Source organism: Amblyomma americanum, chromosome 2 (genome assembly GCF_052857255.1).
Source record: "Amblyomma americanum isolate KBUSLIRL-KWMA chromosome 2, ASM5285725v1, whole genome shotgun sequence".
Lineage (NCBI taxonomy): Eukaryota > Metazoa > Arthropoda > Arachnida > Ixodida > Ixodidae > Amblyomma > Amblyomma americanum.
This window is the reverse complement of record NC_135498.1, coordinates 15,380,176-15,396,750: the sequence shown is the minus strand read 5'-3', so window position 1 is coordinate 15,396,750 and position 16,575 is coordinate 15,380,176. Positions and strand designations below refer to the sequence as shown.

The 16,575-nt window shown below is 44.0% G+C and overlaps 1 protein-coding gene across 5 annotated transcripts in view; it reads right to left on the bottom strand.

Annotated features, from left to right (window-relative positions):
• LOC144120643 (uncharacterized) overlaps nucleotides 1-16,575 on the bottom strand; it is a 45,002-nt gene that overhangs the window by 26,000 nt on the left and 2,427 nt on the right. For all 5 annotated transcript variants that reach the window (XM_077653254.1, XM_077653255.1, XM_077653256.1 and 2 more), the window contains exons 2-9: nucleotides 16,167-16,276; nucleotides 14,570-14,651; nucleotides 10,610-10,764; nucleotides 7,467-7,545; nucleotides 6,088-6,280; nucleotides 4,955-5,068; nucleotides 3,636-3,741; nucleotides 739-953 (exon numbers count right to left, since the gene is read on the bottom strand). In XM_077653254.1, the coding sequence (XP_077509380.1) occupies nucleotides 739-953; nucleotides 3,636-3,741; nucleotides 4,955-5,068; nucleotides 6,088-6,280; nucleotides 7,467-7,545; nucleotides 10,610-10,764; nucleotides 14,570-14,651; nucleotides 16,167-16,276 (1,054 nt within the window). The remainder of the gene's footprint in view (nucleotides 1-738; nucleotides 954-3,635; nucleotides 3,742-4,954; nucleotides 5,069-6,087; nucleotides 6,281-7,466; nucleotides 7,546-10,609; nucleotides 10,765-14,569; nucleotides 14,652-16,166; nucleotides 16,277-16,575) is intronic.

Below are 16,575 nucleotides of genomic sequence, written 5' to 3'. Positions count from 1 at the left end.
ATCTTGAATTCAAAGTCCGTGTATTTCGTTGTCACCCCTTCAATGGGGCACCCACCGAGTGAGTGACGGTTGGACTGCACACCACTCTGCACAACGCAACAGAAAAAGCAAAGTCGAATTCTTCACAACTTTAGGAAATGACTAATTTCATGGTTGCTGCCATCAGACGCGCCACTTTGAACAAATGCACAGCGTTCAATAGAACTAGCACAGTCCCACGGACACGTCGAACCATGCGACAAACACCAACACATGGCCCCAGCAGACGAACATTTCCACACCAAAGCGCTAGCGTCGCGCTACACTCGTGCAGCAGGAACTGGTACTACACTGGCATGACCCTTTTGTGAACTAGTGCCAAAAGTACAGCCAAATCAAGGAGACCTATAGCGATGTTCTGCTACAGCCCGCCTGCAAGGAGCAAATTAGAGAGTCTAGTTCCTAGCCTAGCCTTATTCATAGTTTAGACCCCACTGGTAGAGGTGGTCTCGATGCTCCACTAGATTTGATGAAAGGAAAAGCGCATAACTGGCTCACTTTGTAGGTGGACACTTGAACTGCGCAGTGAGAAATAACTCTACACTGTCGCTGCACCAGGCGTTCCTCTTTTCCACACTGTAACATGTGGTGGTGCGTGATGCGACACTAACTCTGTTGTTGTACCCCCTATGTATGGCTCTTTGACTAAGCTCTCACTGTAAAAAAGAAATGTGTGCCAGCAGCACGAGTCTCGCGTGCCTCTCTTTTGGGGCCGTGGCTGGCCATGGGTGGTGACGGTAGAAACGTGGCCAGGGTGACCGCTGCTGCCGTTGGCCGGGGGATGACCATCCGAGATCAACCCGAGAAGGCTGTTGTTCATCTGCTTGGCATTCGCTTTCTCCTCGTTGCGGCGGTCTCTCCCAGGGCAGGCACAAACCTTCAAGTCGATCGACTGCCTGCCTAGGACTTCGCCACTGGAAAGGGACAAGAAAACAGCCCATTCCCAACGCTAAAAGGCAGCACGAGACAGCCATGACAAAACACTAAGTAGAAGTCCTTAATGCACATCAGATTTTTAAGGCGAAAGCCTTACTAGCCTTATTACAAAATAAGCCGATGGCATCTCTATGTGTACAGAAATGGTAAAAAAAAAAAAGAGGGCGTAATCCATGCCACAGTCCATGTGGATTACGCAGGATTAAGTTGGATTACAGGTGGATTACACTGAATCAGGTTGCAGTAGAGTGGATGAAAATAGATTAGGACAGATTGTGGTGGATTAAGAGTGGATTACATTGGATGAAGTCCCAGTACGATGGATTAAGTTGGATAACTGTGGATTGAGCTTTACCTATTGCAGGTGGATTCTGGCAGACAGATTAAGTAGGATTAAGATGGATTACGGGTGGATTCTGGCATATAGCGCAGCATTAGGGTGCATTACGGTGGATTTCTGGGTGAATTAATGAGAAGTCAATGCTTTGGCTTTCACAGCATCTAAGTAGTCGTAAGTGCCATCCATAATTTTGTTTTTTATTTGGGGAGCACAGTCATAGTCACCCTTGAGCAGCGCACTTGAGCGCCACACTGCCCTCTAAACAAGGCAACACATCACGTCACAGGAAGTTTCTTGAGGCCACGTTTGCGTGAAAGTAGTGGTGCAGATACCTACAAGCCATATGGACACAAGTATATTACCCTAAAACCATTAGATGTTGCATAATTTCAATTTTTACTGATTGGTACACACTGTACGACTGTTCTACACAAGGGTGTTGCAGACTGTACATGACTGCAGTACACACCAGCCAATGACACGTCTTCCTACAGGTTGCAGAAATAAAATAAAGCTTCCAATGGCCATGTAATCTGATGTGTTAAAAGCAGGAGTGTGCAAATACTGAAATTTTTTTATGTGATTATGAAGAAAAATGCTTTTGAATATTGAATCGAATATCAGTTCTGTATGAAAAGAAATTTTATAAAAAGATTAATAGGCAAATATAACTCTCCTTATATTTTAAAGAATATTTTATGGTCATTGCAACTTATATTGAATAAAACTGGAATGACTCTGCGCAGAAAAATAAACATTGCGTGCACAGCTATGTATATTGCTTGATTAGCTGGCAAAACGGTTTCCAACCCGTAATGTTGTCATGTGAAATGAGTGACAAAATGAAATCCATGGATCTCGACAACAGACTCTAACGAGGTCCCGAAAAATATCGTAATCATCCTAAACAAATTAGAAATATGTTGATGCAGGTCTGTTTACACCTCATGAGATTTATTTACAATGATGCGCCACGTGATATGGCAATCACAACGTCGATGAGCTGGAAGCCATGCACCACTTCTCACTTGTGACGTCCCCGATGTGCAGGCCACATTTAGTGTACGAGGGTGCTGGAGTGGCTCATGCCTTTACATCATCCTTAATGGTGCAGGAGAGCGATCGGGAAAATCCGAAATTATGAATTGTGTACACAACACACTCCAGCCAGGACATTTTTACAAATTTATGTCATCCTGAAATTCTACTGAAAAGAGGACATGATGGGTAGAAAAACATCATTGCTTCAAACTTCTAAGGACTGAAAGAAAGGCCCGAATTAGGCAATGGTCAAGTTATCAAAAACCCCACACCTCACCCTCCCAGGAAAGAGAAAGAAGAAAAAAACAACAACGAACGAATGGAAAATTACAAAAACCTGGTGAAACCTTGTGAGGAGGCTCCACCACACGAACTGCAAACAGCCTATGACGAGCGCGCAGTTCTGACTTGCTGGAAGAACAATGTGCATTAGCAAGGGGAACACACACTGATGTCTGAATGGAAAGACTGCTTCTAAGAAAACAATTGACGTGCTAAGTGATGCACTAGTTGGCGTCTAAAACTGGCGTGCAGTTGGTTTCAGTCGGTCAGAGAAAACACAGCTAATAGCCACAGTTTCTGCGAGCTGGCGATGAAGCGTAGCAGCCGAAACTATGGCGCCAGACCAGCGGCCCTCCAATTGTCACATCTGCCGTTATGCACGCCTCAGAGGTGCATAGGAGCGATTTTAAACAAGCCACCCTGGTGGGTCAGAAAGAGAAGAGAGTGGACAGGGGGACATGGAGGGCTATCAAATTATCGCTTCTGTGGCTCTTTCTCAGTAGAATAATATCTGTAGCAGCAAAAGAAAAGTCGCTATGTTGTCACTACCTGTTCACCTCCGATTTTTTCTAGCTCAAAGAAGTTTGCTTTTTTATGAAAGTAGCATCTTCTTAATGCGGTAATCTATCGATACACGGCAACTTTGATGTCCTTGGTGTCCTTTCACCAGAGAAATTAACAAGTTATTTGTAAATCATAGTCAATGTCAGCTCCAGGCCGAACACAACCTTACTAAACAAGCTGCTCAGATGAAGGTTGCACTATAGAATTCCATACTGCACAAAATCCCTGCTGTTGGCCAGTATATTGGTAGCCTAAGTCAGGCAGCTCCCTAGAAAGCAGAAAGCTTACTTTCAGCTTTTTCAATTATACTCGCCGCTTTGCTTTTTGCTGCATTTCCACCGAGTGTAGTAAAAGACTAGGATGACCGCAGATCCACTTCAAATGCAGGATGCCAAAAAGCCTCATAACACATGCAAGGCCCACAGCAACTTACTTGTGCTCTAGTGTCCATATCAGCTTAACAGCTCGCCTGTTAATGCCTGTGTTGCAGGAACTGAGGCACATGAAGCGGAGGTGGTACTCTGTGTACTTCAACGAAGCTGGGAAGATAATAACGATAAAATCAGAGGTGACTACAGAAAAGAAACAAGGCAAGAAAAGTTAGCAATCCATGGTGCACTGAGAACTAAAGAGGGGCATGTGGTGTTACAGTAAAACCTCATTAAACCGCAGTTTGCCAAAGCTCGGAAAAAGTATGTGCTAAACAGTGGCAGGGCTCAACCGAAATGACATAAGATCACCCGTTCACTGTATTAATGCATATAACTTGCACACTTCTTTAAATTAAGGCTTCAAAAAAGGGGTGTGCAAATTTCGTGAACATTTCCTAAAAAACGCAATGGAGGTCGCCATAATGCGAAATATATATCGTAAACAAAGTTGAAAAAAACAAAATGTTCAAATTATCGAATGACCCTGAAAAAATTAACAAAATCTACTTGCATCATGACAAATGTATTTGAAAGGCTGGGCAATGGTCACCTCCTTTTAAAATGAGAACAGCGTGACAGCGACTATTTTTCACATTTCTATCAATGTTTTATTACGTGTGCACTGTCGGGGGAGTCAAAGCAGAACTGCTCTAAAATCATAAGGACCTTCCCAGCATCCTTCACGGTGCGACACAGTAGCAGTGGAGCTCCCTCGCATGCGGCTGCATCCGTTGCGAGGAGGCTTCACCGCACAAGGAGCAAACAGCACGTGGCGATCGCGCAATTGCAGCACAATGGAAGAATATTAGAACCACAGGGATGGAAGTAAAGGAACCACGCAGTGGTGCTAATCAGCGTCCAATATGGCAAGCAGCTGGGTTCGGTTGGCTGCCTCATGAGCAGGCAACAGCTACCACTGCCGTCAGCTGGCGTCAAGCTTAGAAAAGCAGAACTGTCGCTATGCAGTCGGACTACTCGGAGATGAGACCCTCTGTTCGTCAATGTGCCTGCTGGTGCACACACGTCAGAGGTGTACGGGTAGCACTGCACTGTGTTATTCAGGTTTGAGTAGAAGGTTTGAGTAGAGCTATTTTGACCACCACCTGTCATGCTGGTCATACCTGAAATCCACCAATGCAAGACCTGTAGTGTCCAAAGTGTCTGACACTATAGACTTACATGGGTATGAGTCGGGACTGCTTCAGCTGTTCGAACTATCCGGATTTCCGAATTAACACCCATCGACTTAACTAGCTACTGCACATGTTATAACAATTTGTACTGAACTCACAGCATTATATGTTATAAAAACAGTCCATACCTTCAGGTTTGTCAAACGGAACAGTAAAGCTGTGACGACCAGTTTTATTCTGGTGGTAGTCAACATGTGGGTGATCGCACCTGACGAGGTGCTCTGGTGGAGCTTCTTTTACCCCTGCAGAGAAGCAGTGTTCCAAGCTTGTGCTGTTAGCTGTAGAGCACAGCAACAACGGCTCCCAAACCATGCATTAGGAACTCATGGAAGTGCTTAAGCACATCTAGACAAAATGCATGCATATACTACTGAATGCCCAAAGGGAGCATTTAGGACAATTTCATGGTTTAACCCAAGTTCTGTCTCAAACTAGGAGTTCCAAAACCGAAAGAAAGCAATTTAGAGTGCTATAATTTTCAATACGTTATAATTAGCAAAGCTGGACTGCAGTCTTACTGCACCTAAAACATCGAGAAAGAGAAAGAAAAAGATTGTTACAACTTGAATGGTTTAACTGGTATTGAATTGAATTGAGTTTATTTCCGTTCGAAACAACGGAGGGGGCTCGAACAAAAAGTGAATCAAGTCCACTTGACTACGTTCGAGCCCCCTTTACATGGCATTTGGTGAGGACAAAATTTTAGTAAAACAACAGATACATTTACAGATTGCAGAATAGAACAAAAAAATGTTAGTTATGCACAGAAAATCTTACAAAATAATTTACACAATGCCAATATGCAATTCTAAGTGCAGGGTTCATAGAAATAAGTACATATAAAAATAATATGGGGGAACAAGGCAAAAGAAGTATTAATTACACAGAACAAGCTCGACAAGACAATTCACACAGTGAAATTATACAATTGTAGATGGAATATGTACAAAGCAAGTTAGGAAATAAAATAACGATGAAAGTATTTATTGCACCGCAGCAGAAGCCTAATACAATAAGGCAATAAGGCACTGACCAGAAAAAGGAAAACAAATTACAAGGACGATTATGATAGTCCCTAATCTAAAATTTGAGTGCAGCTCTGTCTGCATGATCATATTATATTTACGCAAATAAGGTACTGCGACAAGATTTGGACACAGCAGCATCAGCCGCAATCCTGACATGTTTCAAGCACTCTGTACCACCAACAAGCCAAGTGGACATGGTACGACACCAAGCAAGACTAAGTTGACTGCCTCACCAGCTTTTTTTACTTTCTCCGGTTCAGCCATGTGGACCAGGCAGCGCTTGACTACATCGTGGACATCATTCGGCTGAGAGTAGACAGCCATTACACGAATCATTGTCCCAGGAGGCGGAGTGTGGTTTACGAAGACGTGGAACGGGCACACAGTATCCAAGTTTGCAAATAACTTGCGTCGACTTTCATCATACTGTGTGAAGGAGAAGCGGGGGGGAATGGCAGTCGAGGGTACGAGACATCACGTTTCAAAACATGCATGCAGACTTATACTTTCGTCACACAGGCAAATTCAACGCCCACTAAAATTTTTGATGGCCATCCAGATACACCACTTCCACATGGCGAATTCTGAATTATCATTGAGTAGTGAGCAGGTAATCCGACAGGTGCTGAAGCAAAACAGTTATTTAATAAAATGGGTTTACGTGTTTATGGGAGTTTAACGTCCCAAAGCAACTCGGGCTATGAGTGGCTCCAGAAATTTCGACCACCTAGGGTTCTTTAGGGTGCACTGACATTGCACAGTACAAGGGCCTCTAGAATTTCGCCTCCATCAAAATTCGACCGCCGCGACCGGCGTCAAACTCGCGTCTTTCGGGTCAGCAACCGAGCACCATAACCACTGAACCACCACGGCTGCCTAATAGTAATAAAATAAGCCTAATACTGGAAGTAAGTGCAATTTTTATTTGAAAGTTTGCACACAAAGCTATTTAAATACTTCACAGTTTGGCACAATCCACAGACGGTGATGACGGGACGACGATGGCAATGATGTACACTTTGTTTCAAAAGCACTCATTTTCTGCCGCCGAACCTGCCACAGATCAGAGACAGCTACTGTGGTAGCAACACTCGTGAGGCACTTCTCTGCCTCGGTTGTCACTGTCATGCTCATTGGCGGAAATGAGCGAAATTCAGCCACACGCCACAGAACAAGAACAGTGTCGTTTTGTTTGAATTTGACTACCACACAGTCTCGAGGAGTTGTCATTTTGTACTGGATAAAAATTAATGAAGAGGTTACCGCAGTTTAAAATTTTGCAACTAAAAAATTTCCTTTATTTGTTCTAAACATATATTTTTTGTTCAAATTTAGCGCATGCGAGGCTGCTCTCAAGGGCCCTTGAAACTCCAATGGCCATTCCTAAACATCCACGGAGTCGACTCCTACAGAATTCAATGGTCACCGAAAACCTCCATATAGATCTAACCAATCCCCTTGACGTCCACTGACATAACAGGAATTCAAATTGCCTTAGTGACAAAGGTACTACCCATCAAAAGCAAACAAATCATGCAGTATTTATCAAGCGATAATAACAATAAATGCGAATAATTATGCCAAAATTTGCAGTAAAATTTAAGGTCCTTACCGTATAGCTGACACTTTTGGTCGACTTCGATTGAGGAGAACATGCCACATCGAATCCATAGAGGCCCTCATAGGAACTTCTGCAAAGGCACGAAATATTTTTAACAAATACTACATTTAACATGACATCAAAGCCTGGAAGAGAGAATAACCGCAAGCACAATGAAATAAACACTCATTAACTTTTAAACTTGCATGTCCTGAAATATTTCGTCAGTTCAGCCGCACATTAGCCTCTTAACCCTTTCACTGTCGGGTATTTTACTCATCGCTGCACACTCCCTGCAAGGCTTTTTTTTTTTTTTTGCATGTTAGTTTCCTTTAAATTTTATGCTAGTAACGGACTGGGATGTGTTACTAAGATAAGATGGCTCGCAAGCATGCTCCTGAGACTTGAGCTCTTTCTTCTTCCAGCAGAAATCTCGCCCATTGGATTTCCTCTTCTTAAGTGGATTTTTCGGTGGCAGGGGCTCTTCATCACTGTCATCAGTCGAAAAGGCACTTAGGTGGGCTGCTTCCTCGTCACTATCATCAGAGTTCGAATTCATAAGGAGTTCTTGGATTTCTTCTTCCGTCAAAGCGTGGATGCACATGGCACGCTGCCTCGCCATGGCTGCTCTGCTGAGACCAAAACGAAGCGAAGCAGATGTAGAAGCATGGGCTCCATCTGTTGTTTAAAATTCACCCCTCAAGTTGTATGAATTAATGGGACCTCACCATAGATGGCACGACATGCTTGCATCATTTTAAGAGCATTAGCGCTTACTCATCACGTTCACAGATTTCGTGGGATCTGTTACCACCCCGAGATCACAGCACGATCTGTGGCAGCAACTCGAAAACAGCACATCTCGCATTGAGACTTGTAGTGTCATCTACAAAAGCATTGTAGAAACAACCACCTGCCGCATGCGAATGACGACGTCACGGTCCAATATCGTGGATAGAGGTGGAACTGAGTATGACGTCAGGGGACGAAATGGCGGCATAGTTTCGGTTTCTCGAATCCAATACGGTGGCCATTAAAATTGGTTGTGCTCAGAGGATGCGTTCAGAAAATTTTCTTGCAATTTGCACGCCCCCTTTTTGAAGCCTTAATTTAAAGAAAAAAGTGTGATGGCAGGTAACATTTTCCCTGTACAACTTTAAACGCCGCATTATTAAGGGGGGAGGTGAAAATCGGATTGAAATTCCTTATTTTTTGTAGTAGAGCAATGAAATTTGGCATGGTTATTGGGAAGTGTGCTGAATGACTAAATACAAAGTTTCATTGATATATCTCGAGTAGTTTTGACATTAAACTTTTTATCTGCATCATTGTTATACCCAACTTGCAGAAAGCCTGGAGCGACAAAAAAAAAAAAAGTGTAGAAGCCCATAGTTGCTTTCATATTTTAGCCAAATGAATAGCTCATGCAGTGACATTCTCTAAATATTTTTACCACCCTTATTTTTTTTTACATGGGACATTATATTCATGTTTGAAAATTGCGGTCGTTATCAACATGCCAATTTAGCTAAACAGTAAAAAAATGACACAGTTATTAAAAAATATAGGAATGTCACTGCATGGAGAATTTACTAAGAAATACAATGTAACAAACCTCATCCAAATCCCTCAAGGCATAGTTGTACTATGCTTTCTGCAAGCAGGACAGTTTGCTCAAAACTCACTTCTGAGAAAACTGGCTCTGAAGTTTTGCAAGCACTGCAGGCTTATTAGAAAGCACCAGAGCTGTAACATTTTGCATTATTGCTGTCAGGCACTTTCTTGCACCTTTGCCTCTTTGTTTGGTGGGCTTTGGACGCCTTCTTCAGGTGCTCTTGGTCCTTTTCTTGAGCCCTACGGAAGGCAAGGCCACCATGATGTACACCCAAGGTGGCATACATTGCCGAGTAGGCTCTTTGGCTCCCTGAATTGTACTTCACGACTGCCTCATTTACTGCCGTCTCTATCGTAAAAAAGTGAGGCATGCTCGTCCTTTGACAGTGCTGACCAAACTTCCATTCAGTTGCGGACGCTGTGCGAAGGGAGTCACGAATGCTGCATGTCTGCGCTTCTGCCGTCACTGCTGACACGAAACGCGGCTCTAGGCGCGCCTGACTGGTGCTACATTCGGGCAACGATTCGTCCGGTGAATCTTCAGCTATCCCACTGTAGCTCATCAACAGTTGGGGCTCACTCGCAGGCTGTGTGTCCGTGTCGCATGATGCGCCAGAAACAGAGCACACTATCTCTGCTGGCGATGGTGACCTTGACCCGCGTCGTCTCCAATGATGCGATCTCGGCTACCGATTTGTGCGGCCGTACGCAGAGGTGCAAGAGGTTGGCACGTCTTCCATCCACTGTGTTATCGGCGTCAACGAAACAGGGCGATTGTCGGCTTTACTGTTGGCGTCATGCGGTGCAAGATTGCGCGGCGCGTTTCCGCATGTTCAGTCGGGTGGTCCGCTCCTCCCCCTGGTCGCAGTCTTTTTCTCGCCATAGGAGGCTCACACTTCCGTTTTCCAAAGGCATGCTTAGTCGAAAATTTCTTTTCAAATGAGTGACGATCCATCACCAACCTAAGAGATTTCAGAAATCCGAATTCTGCGTGTCAAATGAAGACTCCGGCGTGGTTTGCGAAGCAGATAACAGCGGTCCGCTGCGGTTGCCAGCTTGCTCGCTGCCGCAGCAGCAACCAATGGGGAGGCGCCTTACAGACCGGCAGCCAATTGGAGGCCTGCTTTCATCGGAGGGCCCGTGTGACTACCCCTGGCACACCCGCGCTTCTTTTGTGTTAGTGTGACTGCTACAAGATGGTGACGACTGAAGAATTCAGAAACGGAATGGCAGAACTTTGAGCTTTCAAACGATACCAAAATGGCGGCACTTGGTGGCGGGAAAGACGAGATATGGCTCAGCGAACTGCGGTGATTTTACGCGATTTAAAACTATTTTCTCGCCCAGCGCACTGAGAAATTAATTTTTTTTTCAGGCACTTTTGGTGTGTTTTCAGCGAAACCATTTTGATACAACGTAGATTAAGCGTTGCAGATACCGAAACGCATGGTTTCCAAAAATAGATTTTTTTCCGCGATTTTTGCGATCTGATCCCCATAACCCCCCATAAGGCACTTCAAAATTAATAAGAAAACACCCACGTTGCTGGCAGTGCTGCACTGCTTGGTACTGGTGGTGGGGCAGCGCACACAGTTGGTGCGTGCTGCTGCTGCTGTGGCTGCTCCATGGGCTGCTCACCGTCGGCAATGTATTGCTCCATCTGGTTGTGCACTACCATTTGGTGCCCGTTTGATTCCTAGAGGCACCAAGGAAAGCAAGAGGTGGACCTATAGCAGTCACCCATGCACTCATGGCACTGTATTGTGGCAAAAGAAAGCGAGGCTGTAGTCAGGGCGAACTGCTGCCACTTGTATCTCTCATACAACTCGAGCTCAAGTTGCTTGCAGGTGGACCACGGCTCTTCCTACCAGTCTCGTCTTTCACTTGCCAATACCGAGTAAACAAACCTCATCAATGAAACACAAGGCACAACAACAAAGAATACATCTGCCATGAATAGACAATGGGCATTTTCTGCGCAGCATGCGACAGTTCTGACATATAAACACAACTACTAACCATTGGGTATATGAATGCACAATTCCATCTCGGTATATCTTTGCAGAACTATACTCCGTTTCATACATCACGTGCAACGCTGTGAAGGGGATGGAAGTAGTCCGCATGGGAAAATAAAGGGAGGCATATTACTGCGCGCCTGCTCTGTGGCCAAGTGGTCTACGGCTTCAGAAAGCGACAGCATGCCGTCAGCAAAAAGAGCGCATAATCAAGCTCATGACAAATGTGTAATTTAGTAAGCCTGCAGGCAAAGCATTTACTATGTTTCGCTCACTACGAGGAACACACTACCTTTTGGTCGCGGATACAGGCAGCGCAAACAAGAACGCTAGCTTTGACAGAGTTGCATTTGATGTATGAAACGGACTACAGTTCCATTGTGTACTTAGTGCTGCATTTTCTGGTCTACAAGCCGCACATGTGTAAAAGTTGAGTGCGAAGAGAACACACACTTGCAGCCCCTGCCATGCACAGATGATCCTCAAGCTCTTGCCAGCATGCCTTGCTCCTACGATCCAGCTTTTTTGTAGCGATAGCTACATTATGGTAGCATTCCGAGCCTTTGGCGTGGTCACGTGACGAACGACGTGATCAGCGGCGGCGCAATCACGTGGTTCGTCACATGACCAAGTTCCACTCGGCCAGCTGCAGCTATCGCGTCACTACAGGGTTAACCAGAGCTAAACCACCGCCAATTTTTTTTTATTGGCTTCATCAACAACAGCGCTCTTGCGTCTTAGCGGCAGCCCCGGATCAATTTTTTTCGCTCACATTGAACTTCCTCCCTGCTTCCTAGTTCTCATTCTCCAGCATGTATTCAAGAGCATGCATCCGATATTTTGCATCAAAAACCCGCCACCTCACAGGCGGCGTCATTACGGTTCCTAGAAATACCTGCTAATGTGCCGTCTCGCACCTGCTGCGGGGTCGCCTCCCTAATGCATACAGCGATGCACTGCACACAGTCAGAGCGCATCGATCGGTGGGTGCAAGCACGCAGGTGGCTCGGCGGCCACACACGACTGAGCTAGTTTGGTCACTTTCAAGTTTCAACTGCACGCTTTCGTCAGCCTCCACTTGAGAGGACTTCTGCACATGAATGCAGTGCTTTGGATCACCGGAAAAAGTTACGATTGAACGCCATTGTTCATTGCAAATTCCCCACCTAAACAATATAAATATGGCAACGGCATTTCAGCACTTTTTAGCTCTCATGCACTGCACGGAACTGTAAAGCACATACGCGCACAAGTAGTTCTTCTCATTTTATGTTCCTGGTGTACATGTAGTGTATGCGTGATTATAGCACATATTTGTGAATGCTGTTCTCTCCACTATCTTTTCTTACTATCCTTCGTATCTTTCTTCCTTTATCTCCCTCTCTCTGAAAATTCACTATTTCTGCTTGGTGCAGATCAGGCGTCTAAAGCATAAGTGGCAGTTACCCCGCAGACAGCACCTTCACAGCGCTTTTCACAGTCAGCCGAGCAAAAAACTTCTGGCCAGCTCATGCACAGACAGTGCTGACTGCGGCATGCCATCTGCTCACAAGGTGTACCCAGAGGACATACCTTTAAGAAGAAGCAGGTGATTTTGAAAATTAAAACCGCCTGGTGACATGAACAGTGAGTGATGAGCCTCGAAGAAGATGCAAAATAATGAAAGACTCGGCATGAGTGGGTGGTGGTGAAAACAAAGGGGTTGTACAAGTGAGGAGAAAACAGAAGAAACCTGTTGCCAGGCAGAAAGGAGGAAAGAGAGGGAGAGGTCAGGGGCTCAGACCTACGGGCCATAGAAGAACTGCCAAAAAAGTGAACGAAGGATAAACAAAAAGCAGGGTTGGACAGCAGGGGGACCCCTCTCCAACAAAAATCCAATAAATAGAATTTTCGTCCCACTCTTGCCTTCTGGTTGCAGCATACTTTTTTTTAATAAGTTGTGCACTTTATAGTTCTGGGTTAGTTTCTCTTTTCTCAAGAATGCTTCTTTTGCTCTTTTTTCCATTTCACTTCATTTCTTTCCTTTTTCCTATTACCTGTCGACCCCTTTGTTCACCTTTGCGACAATTTTTCAAACAACCCACAGCTCCGAGTCCCCCGACCTCTCCCCGTCTTTCCCTTATACTTGGTGACAGGATTCTTCCCTGTCCCCTCCTACTTGTCCAACCTCTGGTTTTTGCCGCCGTCAACACGCACCAGCCGTTTTTCATGTTTTGTGTACTTCAAGGCACACCGCTCGCCGTTCATGTCGCCAGGTGCAGTTTTAAATTTCCAGAGTACCTGTATCTTGTTTAGATTTAAATGGCTTGTACCTAAGCCCTTTAGGTACACCCAAGGAGGAACTCGCTGCCCAGTCAGTGCTGTTTGTACCGGGACAACAAGATTTTTCTGCTTAGCCGGCTGCAGAAAGCTCTATGCGTTGTATGTTTGCCTCATCAGCAAAGGTAACACAGCCTGAGAAAACTACACATAGCAATCGTGTTCAAAAGCGTTCCGATCGTGACAAGCAAAAGAATAGACACGCAAAACTGGAAACCATGACTGCCCGCAGCAGTGCGCATCGGTACAACGCAACGGCAACCGACCGCCGCATACATTAGAGGCGCGGACACCCCTCCCCATAGGGAGCAGCACGGAGATGGCAGATTAGCAAGTACTTCTAGGAACCATAGTGTCATATTGAGAAAGAAAAACCCACAGTGCGTGTGATAAAGACAACATGGCGAATAGAAGCGATGCACACGGAAGCCAAAATTGAAACTTGTGAATACATATATAGATGGACTGGATGTGGCAGCAGTGCGCACACTAAACAGCTACATTTAGTTTGGCCAATGGGAGATTATGTTATTCTAACCATAATGTGACATTTTAAAAATAATGATTTATTCCTCTTTTACACACAAATTTTATTGTCAGATATATTTACAGGGCATGGCAAATGATGCCATGGTGGCATGTCACTTTTTTGTCGTATATGTTTATAAGTCGCACCGTTATATAAGAAAAATTGAAAAAAAAAATTCAGGAAAAATATGCGACTTAAACAATGGACCATATGGTAGCTAACTCATGGCATGGTGTGTGATAAGCCTAACGGTAGGATCACAACTCACGATTTATGTAGCACCAAGCTGCTGCAAACTCATTCAAAAATGCTCGACTGGTTTCGAATAAAGAAAAAAAAATGTTCATTGGAAGTTTTATAGCACTCTACTTTTAAGGAGCCTAGTACCAGAAACGATCATGAGGTACTTAAGAGATTCACATGAAAATGTTGCACAATGAAACACAAGACTCCTCGCACAATGCTAAAGGTATCACTAAATTAGTTCATCAGACGGTGTCTTAAGTGCGTTTCTTGCTTTACTGCTTTTCTTTGTTCCCATTTAATTCTTCACTATGGCAATTTACCATGACAGGTAGAACAAGAGAAAGAAGCGCTTAGAACCCGAAAGAGATCCTTTTATTCAGGCACCTTACCAACATATTCAGGCTATCTTCATCCACAGTGCCGACGATGTACTGGTCCACTGCAATACCGCCACCTCCTTCGAAAGGAGCGCTATTAGCAAGCACCAACAGAAAAGAAGGTACAAAATGAGATGGTGATGGCAGATGAGTTCTGCACAGTGACCTAATCAATCATAATATGCTATCCAAAATTTATCCAAACTTTGGGAACCTCACCTATATACCGAATGTATGTACTTATACAATATGTACCCAATAAATTCTTCTCATTATTATCAACTTGAAGGATGTGTCTGAAATTTGTAGTAAATTAGATATGTTCACTTAATGTCTTTTGACAACAGTTTGCACAGTCCAAAGTAATGTATAAGGGTAAATCTTAGGTATCAAACTAGTGAACAGTGCTTGAGCAGTGCGCAGATGGCAAGGCACTGCTCAGGCAATGTTAGTTACCTCCCACATGGTTTGTTTCCCACGGGCTCTCGAGAAAGAATGCAAAAATATGAAAAAATAAACCACACCTTAACTAGAGCGCTCTCTCTAATGTCTTTGAAAAACAAAGCTCGCATGCTGGCATAGAGCAAAAAAAGAGCCTCCCCTACTGCAGAAGACAAAGACACGGCACTCTACGGCCGAAGACATGCTGCGTCACAAGCCTTATGAAACAGGCATGCACGTTTAGTTGCTTAGAATACTGTCACCCTTTCTACTAGGGGGTTTATCACCTACTTATAACCAAATATGCACTTCATGTGTGAAAAAAAAAAAAAAAACCTGGGAGTGTTGAAACTAGGGAGCACAACTACCAAAACATGTTTTGTAAACTTTTAGACCTGAGAAAACCATGCAGAAGGTAAACTGCCACAAAACCCAAATCAACCCAAATCAGACAGGGGGGTGCAACATAAATGTAGCTCTTCAATTTTTAGTTTTGTTTCTTTGTTTTTCAGGATTCAAGGGGCCAAAGTAGGGCGCTATGTTATATGTTCAAAACCGGGCACAAATGAACTTGTCAAAAAACTACCCTCTTAAATTAAATGTTATGGCTGGTTCTACCATCAAAATGTGCTACCAGTGCTTATTCTACTCTGGTACATAAATGCCTTGTTATTTATTACATTTATAAGAAATCAATGACAGCTAAGCTGCACCAGAAGATTGTTTTCTAAATCAAATATTTTTTTTCCTTCTCATTTATAAGAATTAATGTCACAAACACTACAACCTCCATGAACAGCACTTCCGTAGTATCCACGTTTCTGCACCATCAAACCCTCTTTTCCTGAGGGTGCTGTTTCTTCTATAAATCAAATAAATCCAGTTTTACATAAAAGACAAAGGTCCCCAATTACAAGAAACAATGCAATTTGCACAACATGGCTATCAATATTTTGCGATTTGTGCAACATGGCTATAAATATTTTGTGCCCCATTTCATTCTGTGTGAAGACTTTTTTTCTCAAAGCACCGTACGAGTTATGCAGAATACCCTGCGCACATGCACACAACCCAAAACATACACATGCACACACACACATCAATTTACCTACATTTAAGAACAACAGTTAATCACTTGGCCATCATACTGTGTAACTTTTCAACTCACCAGTTGTACCACGGCCAAGTATTATCGAAGCTTGGCGGAAGTTCCCTTTCCACTACAGCAAATGATTTTGGGCTGAGTGCAGCCATTGGTGGTGTGCACTCAAGTGGGTCCTGCAGAGTCATAACAAGTTTTCCTTATTTCCCCTGAGCATGAAATTAAATAAGCAGGCAACCACACCAGCTTCACTGCTGCGCTCAAGAACCCCAGCATAAATTCTTGCAGCTTAGTGAATAACTGAAATTCTCCTCATTTCATGTGAAGAGAAAATTGTTTTCCTTTCGTGCCCTCTGTCGAGGTTTAATTTGTTTTGTTTTTTAAACAGATACATAGCAAGGTGGGCTGCACAGATATTGCGAGATAATTAAGAAAGAGAACAAACCTCAAAGAAACATCAGGACATATGGAGATT